We start from the raw sequence: 21,194 nt of genomic DNA, 5'->3' as shown, positions 1-21,194 counted from the left end.
GTTTTTCTCTCTTTTTTGTCATAAAATAGTGAACATATATAGCCTAAAATCTGCTTTTATACTTTCTTTACTGCAGTGTCAAAAATGATTTCCCATGATTTTTAATGTGTTCTAATATTTGCTTCATTGAAGAACTGTCTTTGGCAATATATTTTGGTTCTCTGAATAACTGGAACTTTTAATTTTTTATATCAGCAAGTGATACTCACTTCCATTGAGAAATATTACCATAACTGTAATGTCTCTGGAACCAGCCTCCAGAGCAGCATTTACAAGTTCACGGCTAACATACTCAGCTGCACCTTCAAAGAAATTCCTAGGGTATGATTCTTCTTTGCTTGTTTGTCCCTCATCTGCACTGGTTGGTCTATCAGTTTCATTTTTACTGCAAGGTTCATGATTAGTTGTTTGTGGTGGAAATGTTTCTACATTTTTAGATTTGTAAACACAATGTTCCGAATATTTTGACTCAGATAAGTTTTTCTTTAAATTTGTAGTTGACATATATTCTTTAGATTCAGGATTATATTGAAACAATATGTGGATATTACTTTCTGATGCAGAAATGCTTTTATCACTGATTGAAAGATACAGAGGTTTGTTGTGAGGTGATTTGTTTTGTGTGATAGAAGCACATGTTTCCTTATATATCTGAAAGAGTGTTATTGTCAGTGCTATGACTTCCTCTTTATCCAGAACTTCCCAAAGGCCATTAGTAGCTAAGATAATGAATTGACATAAGTCATCTATAGGGACAGAAATAGTTTCAGGTGCTGGAATAATAAGTTTTTTTAGTTTGAGATTTCCATGAAATCCAAGTCCTCTTGTCGTTTTTATGTGTCCTTCTAGGAGCCCGTATGGTTCATTTGAAGTAATTACTGCTCCGTTCTGAAGTACTCTTCTTCTTTCACTGGTGTTTTCTGTAGTATGTTCTTTGGTGAGACAAAATCCTTTCCCATTTCTGCATAAGACTGCTTGCACATTGCCTGAAAGATTATTTTTTAAAAAGTTATATCCCAAGAGATTTAATAATCACTTGTATCAAAAGTATGCTGTTTTAATGCTAAACAGGCCATGTAAAAATATTTTCTAAATATATGTATTGAACGATTTATAGTAACTTAGATTTCAGGCAGTTTATCCTCCATTGTCAAGCACTCAATGTTTAAAATACTGCATTTAGTATTAAAATAACTAAAATCAAAGATAGTGAGAAATAGTTCCTAAATCAAGTTTATAAAAGAGCTTCAGAATATTCTAGAAAGTTGAATTTTTTATTACCAGTATATATTCCATGCAGCAAATATCTAAATGTTGTAATAATTGTTTTTTGATGACAAACACAAATTTTGATTTTTTTCAAAATAGAATTTGACCCTTCTATAACTAACTGGTAAAGATTAAAACCTAAATATGTTTAATTCATGAGTAATGAAAAAATAGAACACCACTGTTAATACCAATAAGCAGTTCAGTGGGGAAATGTATAAATATATTGAGCAACAACATTAAAAATTTTAGCTGAAAATTTAAAATATTGACGTTTTTTCATAGTTCAGATGAACCTGTAATATGTTGTTCTTTGCACTTTTAAAGTCTAAAACGTACTATGAAGACAGTAAAGGATATTGATGTTACTAAACTTTCATTCATTTATTAACAAGCCACAAAAGTTTAGTTGTGCATTGGTAATTACCAGCAAGGTGACAGATAATGAATGGCATTTAATATAGGTGGTTAAACTCAACATAAGAGGGCATAGGGTTCAGTGTGGGTGTGTTGGCATTAAAGCCAGGGGTGGGCATGTGCAAGGCAAGCATATCACTGAGGCACATCCACAGCTCTGTTTTGTATTTTGAGACAAGGTCTTGCTGTCTTGCCCAGGCTGTCTTCATTTTTTAAGGGGGTGGGGCACCGGGGATTGAACTCCTGATCTTTTTTTTTTTTGGCTTTTTGAGACAGGGTCTCACTATGTAGTTGAGTCTGACCTGGAACTCACTGTGTAGCCCAGGCTGGTGTGGAACTCACAGTGATCCAAGTGCTGGGATGACAGGCGTGCACCACCATGTCCAGCTTGAACTCTGATTTTACCCTTGCAGGCAGGCAGTGGCACCACTGGTCTAAATCCCTGGCCCTGCCTTCAAACTTTCAGTCCTCCTGCCTCACCTTCTACCATGACTTGTAGTACCTGTTTTTGTTTGTTTGTTTGGGGTTTTTTGGTTTGGTTTGGTTTGGTTTGGTTTTTTGGGTTTTTTGTGGGTTTTTGTTTGTTTGTTTTTTGTTTTTTTGGTTTTTTGAGACAGGGTCTCACTATGTAGTTGAGACTGACCTGGAACTGACTGTATAGCCCAGTCTGGTCTGGAACTCACAGCAATCCTCCTGCCTCAGCCTCCCGAGTGCTGGGATTACAGGCATGCGCCACCACACCCAACTGTAGTAACTCTTTTTAATTAGAAAATACTGTAATACTGTGTGTGTCTGTGGGAATGGTGCTACCATAGCTTTGAAAATGGTGCATATAATTTGGTTCAAAATAAAGTCCATCGATTTTCTAAATTTTTATTTGCATGTGGCAAGCCAAAGCCCTTAAAAAGAAAAAACATTGTTTCTTTGTTTTTGACGTCAAAAGAATTTAAAACCATGTATAAGCTCAACATTCTGGCACACTCCTGTAATTCCAACACTCAGGAGGCTGAGGCAGGAGGACCACAGCAAGTTTGAGATCACCCTGGGCTACTTTATGAGTTTAAAGCCTGCTTCAGGTACAAAGCAAGACCCTATATCAAAAAATCCAAAATGAAAGGGATGGAAGAAAGAAAGAAAAGAATTCAAATACAAACTTTAAAAGATGGTAACAAGTGTTTTTATTTTAATTACCTCTGCTAAGAGCTTGTTAAATTTAGCCATAAGCACTGTTTGCCTACTCCCACCCACCTGCCCCTTGCCAGAAAAGAGCAAATGCCATTTGGGCTAATTTTACTACTTGTGAACATCCTTTGGGTTCAGCATAATAAAATTTAAGGACCATTAAACCCTGATTGCAGCCCTAGATTTATCAGTCTTACCCTTTTTCTTTAAGGAAGTTAATTGACAAAATTTATTCATCCTGTTAAAAGAGATCCTGCCTGTTACATAGTTCACATTCTTTATCTGGTGGATGGTGCATGAAGAAGAGGTAACTAATGTTTCTCAGCTAATGTTTTTAACCCATGAAGTAGAAGATAAGTAAAATTCAGGATCTGGAAGAATACTAATGAAACATGAAAAAGTTGGAATAGTTGGACATGGTGGCACACAAGTGTAATCCTAGCACTGGGAGGGCTGAGGCAGGAAGGAGTTCAAACCCAACTTGGGCAGTTTATAGTCTGGCAAAACCTGTCTGAAAATTAGAGCTGAGGATGTACTTCAGAGTGTGAAATCCCTGGATTCAAGCCTCAATACTGAAAGAGTTACTTCATATTCCAGGAAGGGGAAGGCAGGCAAGGAGAGGCCACTCAAAAGAAACTGAGAGGACATGATCAGTGTTCATTTCAGACACATGAAGTATTTGTTGAATATGTTTTTAGAATCACCTTTGCACATATGTAACTACTAACCCCACCACTACTCTCTGAGAAGAAAGGGAAAGAAAGAGAAGGTATGAAATAGATTAAATCTGTCCTTTTTACAAAATAAAAATGAGAAGAGACAAAAATAAGGAAGAAGAAAAAAGGGCTTGGACTGCTGCAGCTTATTAGCCCCAGGGGTTCGATCTCCTACACATGCACACATACATGTATACGTTATATTAACGATACAATAAGAAACTCTTAAGACTTAGATCATTAGAATGAAAAGAATGTGGGCTGGGGATTGAACTCAGTGGTTCCGCTACCTGCCTTGCAAGCATAAGGGCCTGAGTTTGATCCCCCATACCAAAAAAAAAAAGAATGTAACAGGCAAGTTTGTAGGGAAGGTGGCAGACACCAATTTACAAAGTTGTTAAGCTAAAATATCCCAAGTAGGGTTTTTTTAAAGATCACTTATGTGTAATCAGTTAAATTATGCCACCTCAAAGACAAAAATAGAAAGAAATAAAAAATTCTGACTTTTTTTTTTTGGTTTTTTGAGACAGGGTCTCATGTAGTTGAGACTGACCTGGAACTCAATATGTAGCCCAGGCTGGTCTTGAACTTGCAGCGATCCTCCTGCCTCAGCCTCCCTAGTGCTGGGATTACAGGCGTGCACTACCACGTCTGGCTAATCTGACTATTTTTAAAGGGTTTGCTTTTTTCAGTGACAACAGAAGACAGGGAAAGATATCTTTTAAAAATGCTGAGTGAAAACTGCCAAATCAGAATTTTCACCCAAAAGAAATAACTTCCGAGACAGAGACAGGTTCGGCATGGTGGTGCATTGCGTGTAATCCCAGCACTGTGGAAAGTTGAGACAGGATCATGAGCTCAGACCCAGCGCAGGCATTTTAGTGATTTAGTGAGACCGTCCAAGACTGAAAATTGAAGTCTGGGGATGTGCCTCAGTGTTCAGTCCTCAGGACAGAAGAGCGGAAAGCCAGAGTGGGAGAACAAGAGAGGAGAAAGGAGAGAGTGCGCCGCTGCTCCTGTAACCCCAGCACTTGGCCGACGGAGGAGGAAGATCGCTGTGAGTCCGACGCCAGCCTGGACTATACCGCAAGAAGACCAGGTCTCAAAACGCAAACAAAGGGACAAGAAACACATCACACGAGGTCTGAAAGCTTCCATTGAACCTTTGCTCAGGGGAATTCGAAAGCATGTACTTCAAGCAGGAAAGAAAATATTCCAGATGAAAGAAGGAAAGATACGGACAATAGTAAATGCATGGAAAAACATAAAATTTATAAAACAATAATAATGTCTTCTGTGGTATTTCTCGTTTGGTAGTGCTCGAGATCAGACTGAACTGGCACATGCTAGACGAGCAACTTATTGAGCTACACTTCCAGGGCATTATAAGGATTTTTTAATGGAATTAAAATATACACTAAAAGAATATACATTACGGGCTGGGGATTTAGCGCAGTGGTGCCACCGCTTGGGTCCTGAGTTTGATCCCCAGTACCAAAAAAAAAAAAAGAATACACATTAGGAAGGTGTGAATGAATCAGAGTGCTCCAGAGTATTTATTATGCTTGCGGTGAAGGTTTTAAGTGGTTAGAGTGTGATGAGGAAGAATTGCATTTGAGAAGACGGGTGAAACATTTAAAATATTTTGACACATAGTACAGTGCAGGGTAAAGACCTCTACAAGTCTTTTTAGCAAAAAAATGAGAAAACACTGGCAAAAGTTGTGAAAAATCAACTTTTTTTAGAACTCCAGAAATTAACTGATGTCTTTTAAAAATCTGAGAAACATTACTCAAGAAAACCAGTTAAACAGGATGGAGAACAGTAAGGTTTGTGGGCTCTCACTTGACCAGACTCCCCAGCACTTCTCACCTCTTCAGCAGCTTTGAAAACAAACTGCATTGCCATGATGTAGCTGTAAAAACCTCATAGTCTCTGCAGGAGATAGGATAACTATAACCACCCACTCCCCCAAAAACCCCAGGAGAAGTCGCTTTGACCTGCCTTACAGTTCCCTAGGAAAAGCTCCATTCCCAGGTCGTATCATCATTTGATCTGGGTCAGCATTTACTCTGCAAACAACTCTATTCCCAAGATGTTTATCAAAAACAAACAGCAACGTTTATTTTAAAAAAATCACAGCTGCCTGAGGGAGTGAAAGCATTTAGGTTTTACAAGATTACTAGAAAAAAAAAAAGAAATGGGAATAATGAATCCAGATAGATCTCTTTTTCTAAAAATTCTCATATTTGCAATAAAATGAAATAGCATGCATGTGGGGCTGGGGATTTGGCTCAGTGGTTCCGCTGCCTGCCTCACAAGCACAAGGACATGAGTTCGATTCCCGGTACCAAAAAAAATAGCATGCATAGATGCACCAGACCTGACTTCTCACCTACAGTTAAATCTTGAGACCCCATCCAAACAAGAAAAGCTAAATAGTTGACAATTTTTTTGCCATTTCTTTGAAGACACTCTCAATATACACACATGTATTTGTGCATCCACACCCGATGAGGACTGAAAGATCATTACTTCAAGGCATTTAGGGAATTCTCTACTCAGTCTTTAGCTGACCCCTGTACTGAGCACAGCCTTTGTGGCCACATAGACAAATACAGATTTGCAGAATTAGTTCAGTAAAATCACTAGCCAAATAACAGCAACAAGATTGGGGCCGGGCGTGGTGCATTGCCTGTAATCCCAGCACTCGGGAGGCTGAGGCAGGAGGATCGCTATGAGTTCGAGACCAGCCTGGGCTACATAGTGGGTTCCAGGTCAGTCTCAACTACACAGTAAGACCCTGTCTCAAAAAAAAAAAAATAAACTCCATACAAAGAAAAAAGTAAGAGAACCTTAGGAAGACCAGGCATTGTATTTAAGGATTATTAAAATTTCTTATCAGTTATTATTGATACATTTAAAGAGCTGATGGATAATATGGCTAAAAATAAAACATGGGACTGATGATCAACGCAATAAAGAATATTAAGAGAAGGGCTGGGTGTTTGCTCAGTGGTAGAGCACTTCCTATTATGCATGAGACCCTGGGTTCAATCCCTGGACCTGTAAAAAGAAAAGGTGACAGGGCCAAGGGTTTAGCCCAGTGGTTCTGCCACCTGCCTTGCAAGCACACAGACCCAAGTTTAATCCCTGGTACCAAAAAAAGAAGAAAAAAAGGTGGGGGGGGAGAGGGAAGGAAATTATAACAAAGGTCCAAACAAACTCTGAAATTGAAAAGTAATAAATTCACTGGAAAAAGATCACTAGCGAACAACTACTGGAAGACAGCAAATAGGAAGATGACAGGAATCACTTCTACCCTATGAGTAATTAATTACAAATAGGTTAAATACTCAAAGACTAGCCGCGTGTGGTGGGACATGCCTATAATCCCATCACTTGTAGGCTGTGGCAGGAAGATTGCAAGTTTAAAACCAGTGTGGGCTGCATAGTGAGTTCAAGGATAGCCTGGGCAATTTAGGGCCTATTTTAAAATTAAAAAAAACAGGCTGAGGATATAACTCAGTGCTTCTGGGTTGACTCCAGTATGACTACCACCAAAAAGAGACAAAATATGGTAGTAGGCTACTTTTTTTTTTTTCTTCTGTACGGGTCCTTCCTTACACTTGCGAGGCAGGTGGCAGCACAGCTGAGCTAAATCCTCAGCCCAATACGCTGAATAATGACCCCAAAGATATCAAGACCTCATCTCTAGCGTGTCTCATTACCCTACGTGACCAACACTTTGCACATCTGTTTAATGATCCTAAAGTGCTCATACTGGATTGTCTGGGAAAGTTACATGTAATCACAAGACAGGACTATTCCTATAGATGAGAACAGAGGAAATAGGATTGTGGAGGCAGAAATGGGGTAATGTACCCACTGACCAAGGAATACTGGCAGTCCGCAGAAGTTGGAAGGTGTTATGGCTGTATCTAGATGCCCCCGCAAAGCCTCATGCTGTTACAGGTGGGGCATTTAAGAGGTGCCTGGATCTACATTGTGTGAGGCTGGGAGATAGAAGGGTGTGTGATTTGTGGTGGCTGGCCCATTTTTCATTGTTTTATTTCTTTAGCTAGGTTTGATGTAGTCCTGGGTATGGATAATGAGAAAGCCCACCCTGGGTGTGAGTGCTACCCACTGTAAGGGTGTGTAGCCTGATAGACTATAAGAAAGAGGGCTACAGCTGTTTGCTATAAACTGTTTCTCTGTGATGCCCCTCTGCCACTCCACCCTGCCTTGGAGCCAGCCAACTATAGGCTGAAACCTCTATAAAACTGTGAGCTAAATAAACCTTTCCTCCTTTAACTTTGGGTGATAGGTACTTTGTCTCAGCAACAAGAAAAGTAAATAAGAAGAGGTACAAAATGAATTTTCATCTTGTTTAGCTAGAGGGAACACTGTCCTGTAGACACTTTGATTTCAGATCACATACACTGATTGTGTACTTCCTCAAATGCAAAAGAATAAATTTCTGCTGTTTAAACCACCCCATTTGGGCTGGACATGGTGGTACACACCTGTAATCTCAGCACTCAGGAGGCTGAGGCAGGAGGACTGCCATGAGTTCAAAGTCAGCCTGTACTACATAGTGAGTTCATGAGTTCAAGGGTAGCCTGAATTAAAGAGCAAGACTGTCTCAAAAGGCCAAAGAGAAAACAACAACAAACCACCACATTGTGGTAAACTTACAATAGCCACCGTAAGAAACTAATACAAACTAGATCAAACTATGTCCCATCTACCAGAGACAGTAAATTCAAAGATACAGACAAATGGAAAGCAAAATGATGGGGAAAACCTATGTTATGGAAACAAGGGAAAAATTGAAAGTTGAAACTGATATTAGACATTAATACAGAAACTTACTAGTAGCTGAGTGTAGTGGCTCATGCCTATAAACTCTACTACCAGGAGGCTGAGAAAGAAGGATCACAAATTTGAAGTCAGCCTGGATAATTTAACAAGACCCTATCTCAAAAAAATTAATAATGGCTGGGGATTTAGCTCAGTGGTTCCACTGCCTGCCTTCTAAGCACAAGGTCTGATTTTGATCTCCAGTACCAAAAAAATAAACAGAGGCCTCAGGATATAACTATCCAGTGGCAAAGTGCTTGCCTAATACACAAGGTCCTGAGTTCATTCCTCAGTAGTGCACACATACATGCACACCACACTGGAAATAGGAAATTTCTTCCAGTCTAATAGGGGGCATTTGGGCCGGGGATTTGGCTCTGGTTCTGCCACTTGCCCTGCAAGCAGGAGCGTCCAAGTTCAATCCCCCCTACCAAAAATTTTTTAAAAATAAAAAATAATAGGGCTAGCCAGGTGTGATGGCACATGCCGATTATCCTAGCACTCGAGAGGCTGAGGCAGGAGGATCTTTGTGAGTTTGAGACCAGCCTGGGCTACATAGTGAATTCGAGGTCAATCTCAACTACATAGTGAGACCATAAAACAATGAAAATAGACCAGGCATTGGCCAGGCATAGTTGAGCACGGCTGTAATCCCAGCACTTGGGAGGCTGAGACAGGAGGATCGCTGTGAATTCGAGACCAACCTGGGCTACATAGTGAGCTCCAGGTCAGTCTCAGCCACATAGTGAGACCCTGTCTCAAGAAAAGAAAAGAAAATAGATCAGGCATATGCCTATAGTTCCAGCTGTGCTGCGCATGCTGAGGCAGGACTATTACTTGAGCCAGGAATTTGAAACTAGCCTGGGCAGCATAATAGAACCTACTTCAAGATATTAGCACAATAACAATAATAATAAATAATAATAATAGAAAAAAGCATCCAATTTGGAAAAGTGGTTAAACTGCATCTATTTACAATTGTACAATTGACATGCTCTTATTATATAGACAATCTTAAGGAATCCACACATTTTTTTTTTTAAAAAGGCAAAATCAGGGCCAGGAATTTAGCTCAGTGGCACAAGTGCAAGGTCCTACATTCAACCCCAATACCAAAAAAAAAAAGCAAAACCCAAACAAGAAACTACTAGACCTAGTAAACAAGATCAACAAGGCTGCAGGACACAAGATCAATATACAAAAATCAATTCTATTTCTCTACACTTGCAGTAAAAATCAGAAGATGAAATTAAGAAAACAGTTCCATTTAAAGTATCCTTAAGAGGGCCGGGGATTTAGCTCAGTGGTTCCACCACCTTCCTCACAAGCGCAAGGGCCTGAGTTCGATCCCCGATACCAAAAATAAATAAATAAGCATGTAGTTCAGTGATAGAATGCTTGGCTATCATGTACGGAGTCCTGGGTTTGAGCTCCAGTACCTCAAAATAATTATGCAAATAAGATCAGGCATGGTGGTGCACCCCTGGAGTCCCTGCACTTGGGAGGCAGAGACAGGGAGGATCACTGAGGGTTTGAGGCCAGCCTGGGCTACGTTGTGAGTTCAGGGCCAGCCTGAACTACAAAGGGAGACGCTGCCTCAGAATACAAAAAAGAAAGAGAAAAAACACAACAAAGCAAAACCACTCACCTCATTGCCAGGAAGTGAAAGACAGAGGAGGAAATGGCTGTGGGTTTACTATTTTTGAGGCCACATGTCCAGTGACCGTTAGGCCCCTCTTCAAAGTCCCCAGCTTCCCAGTAGCACTACTCCGTGGAGCAGTCCTTCACTGCATGCACCTTGGCAGGGAACACTGAAGATCCAAGCAGTACCAAAGACTTACGTGCTGAAAAGCACAGAACATCACTAAAACAAATTAAAGAAAACCTGGACAAATATAAGAACACCTATTTAACTGGAAGACTTAAATGTTAACATGATAAGCTGGGCCCGGCCACAGTGGCCCATGCCTGTAATTCTAACTACTCAGGAAGCTGAGGGCAGGAGGAGCCCAGTTTGGGCAAGTCAGCCAGAGCTTTTCTCAAAATAAAAAGTGCTTGGTATTGAGCTTAGTGGTAGAACATTTAGGTAGTATGTACGAGATCCTAGATTCAATTCCCAATACTATCCGCCCCAAAAAAGAGAAAAGAATATCAGCTGAATACTTCTGAGAAATTGAGCAGGCTGATTTTAAAATCCATATGAAAAGGGCTGGGGATTTATCTCAGTGGTGCTGCACCTGACTCACAAGCACAAGGTCCTGAGTTCAGTCCCTCATATGGGGGGGGGAGTATTCAATTTAAAAAAAACCCTGAATAGCCCAGATAATCTTGAGAAAGAAAGTAAAGTTGGAGGCTCACACTTAAGCTTAAAACCTACTCCAAACTTCCAACAATCAGAACAGTATAGCACTGACATAAAGATAGACATGCAGACTAGACAAGCATAAAGATAGATACAGTTGAAAGCAAAGATGTAAGTCCTTATTGTCAATTGATTTCCTTTTTTCTTTGTTTTGCCTTTGTGGTGCTGGGGCTGGAACCTAAGCGTGCTAAGCAAATGTTCTACCACTCAGCAATATCCCCAGCCACTCACCTCCTTTTGAAAAATTTTTGTTTTGATTTTTTTGTTTCGTTTTGGTACCAGACGTCAAACTTGGAACCTTGAGCTTGCGAGGCAGGCGGCAGAACCACTAAACCAAATCCCCGGCCCTAATGTTTGTTTTGAGATAGAGTCTTAGTAAATTGCCCAAGCTGGGCTTCAAGTTGTCACCCTCCTCTTCAGCCTCCTAAATAGCTGGGATTATATGGTCTGCAAAATCATACCTAGCAGTTAGCTGAATTTCAGCATCAGCAACAACAAAATTCCTTGAGCAAAGAATAGCCTTTAACTGGACATGGTAGCACATAACTAACCTCAGCACTCTAGGAGGCTGAAGCAGAAAGATTGCAAATTCAAGCCTAGCCTGGGCAACTGTGTGACTTTTGCGAGATCCTGTCTCTAAAATTTTATTTTAAAAAAGGACTGGTGATATTACTCCATTGTGGGGTTGACGATGACGGAGTAAGGGCTGGCACCAAAATATAGCCTCTCTGGGTGCTGGAACTGAGACACCCGGAAGAGAACTTAAGAGACAAAAAGAAATAGATCTCGGAATCAAGAAAGAGCTGATAGGACAGCTAGAAATCACAACTAAATGGGAGACACCGAAGATGGCAGAAGAACAAAGCTGTCTGGAACACTCACCCTGGCTCCCAGGGAGGAGTTCTGTCGGCGAACACAAGGTAAGCCCAGAAGGTCAGCAGCCCCAGGCAGAGACAGTGGACCAGACCAGTGGCAACAGCCAGAAGAAAAGCCCGTCGTCACTACAAGCGGCAAATGCAATTTGAGTTTTATCTGAAGGTGACTTCTCCTACATTGCAGGTGAAAGTTGGAGAAGAAATCCACTGCAGCGCCCCACATATTTAAAGAGATATAATCAGGGAACCATTTTGGGAAGGGGTTGTTTAAGACCAAGCTACTCTGGGAATCAGAAGTCACAAAACACCTACACTCGGGATGCCTGGGATCACCTTCCTGCAGTGACTGGGAGTGGTACATGGATGGCCCAAGAGACAGTCATGGAAAATGGGCATCATCACAGACCTGAGAAGTTAAGAGATCATGAGCTCAAGCTGTTAAGCATGTGGAATCCACACCCTGTGGTGAAAGGCCAGATGAGTCACAGGTGATTTTCTGAAAGTGGACTACTTGGCCCACCTTGCTAACTGCCTACTTCCAGCACAGAGTGCAGTGGTCTGTTTGCTTTCCCCATCTGCCGGGAATGCAACTAGAAGTGATGCTTCATCATGGTGTACAAGACATTTCATGATGCCGGATGTGGTGAACCCAGCATTCAGGAGGCTGAGGCAGGAGGATCACTATGAGTTGAAAGCCAGCCTGAGCTACCTAGTGAGTTCAAGACCTTGCTAAACTACATGGTGAGAACTTGTCTCACAAAAAAAAAAAAAAAAAGACATAATAGCATTCATTTATTGACTACTAAGTGTCTCATAATTTCTCATTTCATTTATAACAACCATAACATCAAGTGACATGTTCTCATAGAGGTCACAGTTCCAAAAATACGGGGTCAGAAAACTCAATTTGTGAAGTAGGCCTCTAAAGACTTTAGAACCTCAGAGCAGACAGAAATGACAAAGACTTGAGGCAGGGCTTGAACTTGGTTTTTTGGTTTTGGTTTTGGCTATGGTTTTGGTTTTTTGAGACAGAGTTTCTCTATGTAGCTCAGGGTGACCTTGAACTCAGCAGTCTCCCTGTCTCAACCTCCCAAATGATGAGAGGACAGGCATGTGCCACCACGCCTGGCCAGGATGTGAAATTGTGATCCGGCTACTTCAGCCTTCCAAGTTGCTGGGATTAGAGGCATACGCCACTGTACACTGCTAAACCTTAATGTTTTATTCCTATTATTGTATATCTAGGCCTCCTTGAAAAATAATTACATTGAGTTTCGTGCCTGCAATCTGTATTTAAACTGGTTAGCCAGGTGTAGCAGTGCACACCTGCAATCCTAGTACTTAGCAGGCTGAGGCAGAAGGATCCTCATGATCTTGTGGATAGCTTGGGCTACCTAGTGAGTCCAAGGCCAACTTGAACTGCACAGCAAGACCCTGTCTCAAAAACACCAACCAACAAGGGTCAAGGATTTAGCTCAGTGGCACCACGCCTGCCTCACAAGCCCAAGGTCCTGAGTTCTATCTCTGGTACCAAAAAAAAAAAAAACAACTATGGTTATTTGTTATTTCTTAAATTAGTCAATGGAAAAGGTCATTAATATGCCACTAGATTCTGAAAGCATGAGGGATTTTGCTACTGGAATCAAAACGTTAAAATGTGGGCCAGGGATTTAGCTCAGTGGTTCTGCTGCCTGCTTTGCAACCACAAGGACCCGAGTTTGATCCCTTGTACCAAAAAAAAAAAAAGTTAAAATGTTACCTGGTGCTGTTGAACATACATACCAGCATTTGCAACATGTAATGTTCCAGAAATTATTTGTGGCATTGTCTGGGAGAGGAAGCTGTCTGCCAATTCATCACTGCTGTTAATGTTTCGCCAATTCATATTAGCATAAGGATGTTTAATTTTGCCTTCCAGTATACAAGTAACTGCAGAGCAGCCACTCCATACAACCCTGGAGACTTCTTTCCTTCCGAGACGTAAAAGTCTGTCCATCCTCCAAAAGGCTTTTGCAAAGGCTTTGTGTATATCCTCATACTGACACCTCTGTGCGCCCATGCTTTTCTGGGTAGAGGAGAAGAGGTCTTCTGTGGCTGTGTAGTCCTCTCTGAAGACGCCATGAAAGGAATCGATGACTTGCTGCTGTTCCAGGCTCAGCAGGTAAGAAGGGTCAAATTTAGAAAACTGGTGAAGGAGTAAAATGGGGAGTTCCGCCGAGGCCAAGTCTGCTGCTGAGGAACCAAGATGACCATCGAACAAACCAAAAAAGCACACGTTGGGTTTGTTGCCAAAATTACTTATTACAGTGAATGTATCATTCATGGCAGCTTTCCTTGTAGAATTCCTACCTTCACAGGTGGCTGCTCCTTTAATTAACAGATGATAGAGTTTCGGAGCGTACACACAGCTCCTGTGGATGTTATCAAAAGTCTTACAGAGTACTGGCATTTGTTTCTTCCACAGTAGCTCAAAAGCATTATTAATGCTCTGTAGGACTTTTTCACTGAGCATAAAGGATGACAACAGGTTAGAAATCACAAGCTGTCTCTGAGCAACCACCTTGGAGGATGGCTGCTTCTTCCCCTCCCTCCACTGGAGACCCAGCGCGGCCAGCGCTCTGTGTTCCTTCTTGTGGAGGAAGGCACCAGCGATTTCCACTTCCTGCTTGCATATGGAGCAGGGAAATGTGATCTCCTGAGGAGAGACCTGCTGCTCCTCACCGTCTGTGCTGTGTCCCGACGGCTTCGATGCTTTCTTTCGAAAACAGCTTTTCTTTTTAACCAGAAATGAAATCTCCTCCTCTGAATCAAATGTTGATTTTCTCCTTTCCCGTTCTCTTGATTTCCAATACACTCTGCAAACAAGATGAAAGATGCGTACTTATCAGGAATGATACAATGAAAATCTCAAGTGGGACCTTGTGCGTTTGCTTTGGCTCTGCACAGTTTTACACAGGCCTAGAGTTGGACATTCTGCGTCTGTAACTTCCCCCAAACACATAGTAAGTCCTCAATCAGTTAGTGATTAACCTACGTGTGCCAGAGGGAAATTAGGTAAAATATCCACAAACTCAACTACACATCTAAATAGATGCTCAGATAAATCATAATATTTTATTACTGGCCTGTGAGGGCATGTTTAAAACCTATGAACTTCTTTATTTTTTTGGTACCAGGGATCGAACTCAGGACCTTGCTCTTGCAAGGCAGGCATGGGGCTCAGCTACATCCCCGGCCCTCAAACCTATGAATTTCATTTCAAACAGGAGCATATTATGTTTACATTCCATTTTGTCTGGTTTCAATCATTTTCATCTATATGAAATGGTGCACCAGAAAATAGACATGCTCTGCTAAAGCTCAGCAGAATAATGAAAGAAATTGGCAGCCAGTGTGGCAGTTACACACCTGTGATCCTAGCACTTGGGCGACTGAGGCAAGAGGATCACAAATTCAGGGTCACCCTGGGCTACATAGTGAGACTCTGTCAGGAAGAAAGAAGGCATGTGGTGGTGGTGGGGTCAATAGGATAGAATTTTCATTTTTCTTTTTTGCAATCATTAAGAACAGAATTGCGGGGGGGGGTTGTACTGGGGATGATCGAACTCAGGACTTTGCGAGGCAGGTGGAGGCACCAAGTTAACTCCCAGGCCTAAGAACAGAATTTTTAAAAGACCATAATGAAGAGGTATTGGTGGAAGGCAGGAAAGAAAAGCTGTGGTGGTGATGATACATTTCTGGAGGTCAATCACCCTGTAGCCCTTCCCATCAGAAGCATCCAGCACTACATGCAGCATGTGGTGTGTGTGAGGGTGTGCAAGGCTTCACTGTGTAGCCCAGGCTTGCCTCAGACGTGACACCCTCCTGCCACGGTCTTCCAAGTGCTGGGATAACAGGCCGCGTGGGACCATTTTTAATCTATTTTATGCACAATTTCTAGGCATTAGAACTTTCCAAGAGCATTTGGAAAGTTAGAAATCTCCCCAAAATATGTTTTTGTTAAAGAAATTTTTGGTTCTGCCGCCTGCCTTGCAAGCCCAAGGACCCGAGATCGATCCCTGTTAACAAAAAAAAAGAAAAATTTTTAACTTTGAAAAAAATCACACATTATTTTTGTTTGGTGTTTGGTTTTGTTTGTTTTTGAGACAAGGTCTCACTGTGTAGCCTGGGCTGTCCTCAAATTTAGCACAGTCCTCCTGCCTCACTCAGTCTTCTGAGTGATGGGACTGTGGGTGTGCACCACCACCCTCCCTGAAGACATTTTTCTTTTTTCTTTTTCTTTGAAGATAATTTTAAACAAAACAATTCTGTCCATGAAACAGATCCGCCCACCTCCCAGTACTAAGATTGAATACAGGGCTTTCCCGCTGAACTACATCCCCAGATCTTTCTATATTTTCCATTTTGAGGCATGGTCTTGCTAAATTGGCTGGGCTCAACTTCGCAATCCTCCTGCCTCAGCTTCCCACAGTGCTAGGATTATGAGGGCTACCATGCCCAATTTGGTTTTGTTTGTTTTTGTACTGGAGATCAAACTCTGGTCCTTGTGCTTGCAAGGCAGGCAGCAGAATACCATGCCCAATTTGAAACAAAGTTTCATGGCAGGGAATTTTCCACTTGTGGCATGTTGCTGCTCAAAAGTTTTGGATTTTGGAGCATGCCAGGTTTCAGATTGTTGGGTTAGGAATATACAACGTGAAATGAATTAAATATAAATATAGCAGATCAATTAAAAACTTTTAATTAGAATAAGTAAATATGGTTGATTAAAAACACAAAGAGGCATTTATTTGTTTATTTTTTGGTACAGTACTGGGTATTAAACCCAAGGCCTTCCCATTTTGCTATGTTCCCTAGCCCCTTTTAATTATTTTATTTAATTTTGGATTTTTGGGACAGGGTCTCACTATGTAGTTCAGGCTGGCTCAACTCACTATGTACTGACCTCAAACTATTGGCCATCTTCCTGCCTCAGCCTCTGGAGTGCTAGGATTACAGATGTGCACCACCACACACTCCCTTCTCCCCAGTTTATATATTTTGAGACTAGGTCTTGTTAAGTAACTAAGTTGCCAGCCAGGGATTTAGCTCAGTGGTTCCACCGCCTGACTTGCAAGCACAAGGACCCAAGTTCGATCCCCAGTACCACACACACACAAACTAACTTGCCCAAGATGGACTCAGATTTTGGATTCTCCTGCCTCTGCCTCCCAGAGAGCTGGGATTATAGATGTACACCATCCCATTCAGTTGAGAAGGATGGAATCTGCCTTTATTATATAAAAGGTAAAGGAATAGGTCACTGTTCAATCTGCATGGTCTAACAGGAACCCAGGTTTCTGTTTGATGGCTAAGAAAGTGGAGAAAATTCTGAGGCAAAAGGATCGCCACGAGTTTGAGGCCAGCCTGGGCAACATATATATTCAAGGCCAGCCTCGACTACATGGTGAGACCCTGTCTCAAAACAGACGTACAAACAAATAGAAGAGAAAATGAATGTTGTAGATGCAATTGTTCATTGATTTCACTTTTTAGCCAACAAAAACTTTTTAAATACCTTAATGCACTGGCAGCATTCATGTCCCAGCGGCAGTGCTGTGAGCGCCTTTGCTGAGTTCCTTCACCCTGTTGGTGGTACGGGTGTGGAGGCGTCGGTTGTGGGCTGCAGTGGAAGGAGCTTCCTGTGTGGAATGTTTGCCACCTCACCTGGAACCTGGGTCACGACTTACTTTATGATTCAGGGCTGTGAAACAAAGTGTCCTGACAAACCTGAATATGGAAATTCTAAGGTAGCGTAGTCTTCTGTCTATGTAAGAAGATGAAAATACTATGAGAAGGGTGACTCCAGGGAAACTGATTTTTTTTCTGCGAATTTGTGACACCTTAAAAATAGTGATTCCACGGCTGGGGATTTAGCTCAATGGCACCACCCTGCCTCACATGTGTAAGATCCTGAGTTTGATTCCCAGTACCAGAAAAAGAAAAAACAAAAAAACAAAGTGATTCCAGGGAAGCATCCTACTGGACAGACCAATGGCCTTTGCACCCAGTGCTGGGCACCTCAGGCCAGGGCTCCGGAGCATTCCCTTCTACCCATCCAGTAGTGTCAGTCCTCTCCAGCCTACCGGAGAACTTTTGGTCTTTGTTTTTCGCCCGCTGAACTACATCCCAGAATTTTTAATATTTTATTTTCAAACAGGATCTGACTAAATTGCCCAGGCTGGGCTCAAACCTAGGATGCTCCTGCCTCCCACGTAGCTGGGATGATGGGTGTGGCCCACCATGTCTGGCCCATCCTTTTGATTGTCGAAGGTCCTCCTCTCACGCTTGGCTCCTATCTTCAGTCCCTCGGGCTTTGACCCAAACCCCTACACTCCTCCTTCCCAGTTTGCCTGCTCACAGAAGAAATCTGCACCACACCTGTCTTCTAAATACCTTCTGAGAGTGTACCGCAGTCAACTCCAAGTCAGCAGTACGAAGTTGAACTTACTGCCCTTCCCCCAGAATCTCCTCCCCGCACCAGAGTGGCTGGGCTGGATTCCGTTTCCCAGAATCCCTTAACGGGGTGGTTCAAGTTACGGAAATTTAGGGGACATCATAGCTGAGTGCTGCCGTCCATCGATGAGCTCACCCCAGATGCAGGGGGCCTGTCGTGTTTCAGCTTCCGTGTCCCCCCATTACTCTGCGTCCAGCTGTGGCCCTCCTGGCCAGTGTGTCGGTAGACTTTGCCTGTGGGCCCACAGACGCAAGCACTGCCGCCCAACTTCCCCCCTGGCTTCCTGTTCGGGTCCACCTGGACCTCACTGGCTTCTCAGCGTGACTGACTAGGCACTCTGATCCTCCAACTCTCCTTCCAGATGTTCAATTCCCCAGTGACTCCGCAAAATGCATACGGTCTGATTTCGGCAATGAATGCTTTATGCCCTACTGCCAGGGTTCTGCTTTGTCGATTGGATCCTGGATGGTACAGGGTCCCACCGCACCGCCCCATCTTCCCTCTCGGGATCTAGGCAACCAAGTAGCAGACTTGTCCGCTCTCTACAAGACCCCTCTAGCTCATCTCCCTTCCCACTGCCGTCTCGCCATTGAAGGGTACTGAAAGTTCCGCTCGGATTACTGTTCCTCCTGAGTGCTTTCCACGCATCCCTCTCTCAGGGCAGCCAGAGGTGATCCCCGGCCTAAGGCCCATCACTGGCCGCCTCCGGTTTTGTTCCAGGCTGTGTTGTGGTTTGTTTTTGCAGTACTGGGGAACGAACCCAGGGCCTCACACATGCTGGGGAAGCACTCTGCTCCTATGGGAGACATACAGCTCCCCACCTGATGCATGGAGTTCATGTTCCCTGAAACTGAAAAATGAGTTCCAAGGAACTGTGAGGTTCAAAGTGGGAAAGATTTACTAAGAGAGGGCTAGGGAGGCCCTCAGGCCGGGAGCACAGGTGCCCCAAGGAATGAGGCACACCCAGGCGGGAAATGGGGCTCTCTCAGGTGCTTTGGGAGGTGGCAGCCTGTGGAATTCGCTAATCGTAGTCTTAGTCTTGCTCTCAGTAGTCTTACTTAGTGTCTGTATTTCTTTTTTCTTTTTAAGATTGAATTTTATTTCGTTTTATCAAAACGTTTATTGGTACATTTTTTAAGAGAAAACATTTTTATTGTAGTATAAAAGGCACTTGTAATATGTCCACAGAAGGCATGTAATTTTTGCCTGCTCTATAAATGTGTTGGGAACATGTTATTCATCATCTAGTGCCACCTGAAACATAATATAAGCAGTGAGTTATATTCTAAAACAAATACATCACTGGTTCTCAGCAATCATTGGTTTAATAATTAAAGATTATATAATCACATCTATATTCAGGAATGTCCATTTACTTTCATGTAGTGTAGGAGAATTTTGAGTACAATTGCACACAAATCGTACAGGAAAAACATTCACTAGTAAATTATTTTATATCTTCACAACAGGTAATCATCCTGACTGAAAATTACAGCTTCAGCTATGGTCTACAACATAGCTCCAGGATTCCTAATGAACTAATGTGTGTGTGTGTGTGTGTGTGTGTGTGTGTAATTGTGCACTCGTGGAAAAACTTAAAATATATCTTTAGTTTAAAAAGTACATTACTGTCAACTATTTTGCAACTTTAAATAGTCTAATTATTTGTAAACAAATAAAAATTGCAAACAAATACTCTTAACTCTATTCTTAAAAATCTGTCAAACCATAATGATATGCTTTACTTCAGCACTTCAACACACATGAAATTTCAGAAAGGTGCACGTATCACCTTAGATATTAAGGTTTAGCCAGGAGTGCTTCATGTTTTATTCTATGAAATGTGTATTTCTACTAATTGTTTTATGCAGCATGGAGTTTAGGTCAAGAAATTCCAAATCCTGATACCCACAGTTCACTCGGAAAATTCCTCTAATTTATGTCTCTGCAGCAGGTTTAACAGATTAAATATGAAGTATTCTAGCTCCCTTATTTCAAGTATCAAAGAAATGTGAGGCTCAAAATTCACTCTACACTGTAAATGAAGATGCAAAGCTTTAGAGAAAAGTTAAGTATATTTTGAAATAAGACATTAAATGAAATGAGATCTGTAGGCTGTTTGTCATTAGGCTGTTTAGCACGAGGACATGGATTTTCAATTTGAGTATTTGCTAAAAGTGATAAAGAATTCAACTTGCCTATAAATGGTTTTGGAAAAAAAATTCTGAAACATTTTCAGCATTTTTCATTTTAGTTTCCTTTAGAATGATAGTAATTTTTTTTTAAAACTGGGGATCGAACTCAGGATCTTGTGCTTGTGAGGCAGGTGGTAGAACCACTGAGCTAAATCCCCAGCCCTAGAATGATAGTAATTTAAATTTTAATCACATGGTACTTAAAATGAAATGACTTACTTTGGAAAGAATATTTTTTAAAGTACTAGAAAAAAGAATTTACTGACTGCTTAAATTCAATGACAACAGAAATTCTGCAGTATAGAAAATATCTGGTACCCTAGTTTCAGAGTGAGCTGATCTTCAGAAATCTTAACATTTTAAAAAACCCTAAAATCAAATCTACAAAACTACTGTGATAAAGCACTATTTGCAAAAGTCACAGACTTGATCCTAGACTGACGATAGTTAGTGTTGCTCCTTGGAGTAGCCAACTTTCTATCTTTCCTGAGGCACACTAAGTTTTCTGCTTAGAAAATAACCTAACCTGGTCCTTTAACATATTCATCAAGTAGTATGAATCTTTAAGGTCTTTCTGCTTCTCTTAAAAAAAAAAAAAAATCAGAGCCAGGCGTGGTGGCCCACGCCTGTAATCCCAGCACTCAGAGGCTGAGGCCGGAGGATTGCTGTGAGTTCGAGACCAGCCTGGGCTACATAGTGAGTTCCAGGTCTGTCTCAACTACAGAGTGAGACCCTGTCTCAAAAAAATCAGGGCTGGGGATTTTGCTTAGTGGTTCCAGTGCCTGCCTTGCAAGCACAAGGACCCTAGTTCAATCCCAG

General features: G+C 41.8%; 1 protein-coding gene across 1 annotated transcript; it reads right to left on the bottom strand.

The window, feature by feature from the left end:
* Positions 1-14: 14 nt before the first annotated feature.
* Pp2d1 (protein phosphatase 2C like domain containing 1) lies at positions 15-17,460 on the bottom strand. Its single transcript, XM_010612818.3, has 3 exons — positions 17,242-17,460; positions 13,467-14,539; positions 15-986 (listed from the first exon to the last, which is right to left on the bottom strand). Exons 1-3 carry the CDS (start codon positions 17,262-17,264, stop codon positions 187-189), a joined length of 1,896 nt encoding a protein of 631 aa, XP_010611120.1. The 5' UTR covers positions 17,265-17,460; the 3' UTR covers positions 15-186.
* Positions 17,461-21,194: the final 3,734 nt, after the last annotated feature.

Source organism: Fukomys damarensis, unplaced genomic scaffold (genome assembly GCF_012274545.1).
Source record: "Fukomys damarensis isolate Sample0158 unplaced genomic scaffold, DMR_v1.0_HiC HiC_scaffold_28, whole genome shotgun sequence".
NCBI lineage: Eukaryota > Metazoa > Chordata > Mammalia > Rodentia > Bathyergidae > Fukomys > Fukomys damarensis.
Note: the sequence above shows the minus strand (reverse complement) of the source record. Positions and strands in the feature narration are given on the sequence as shown.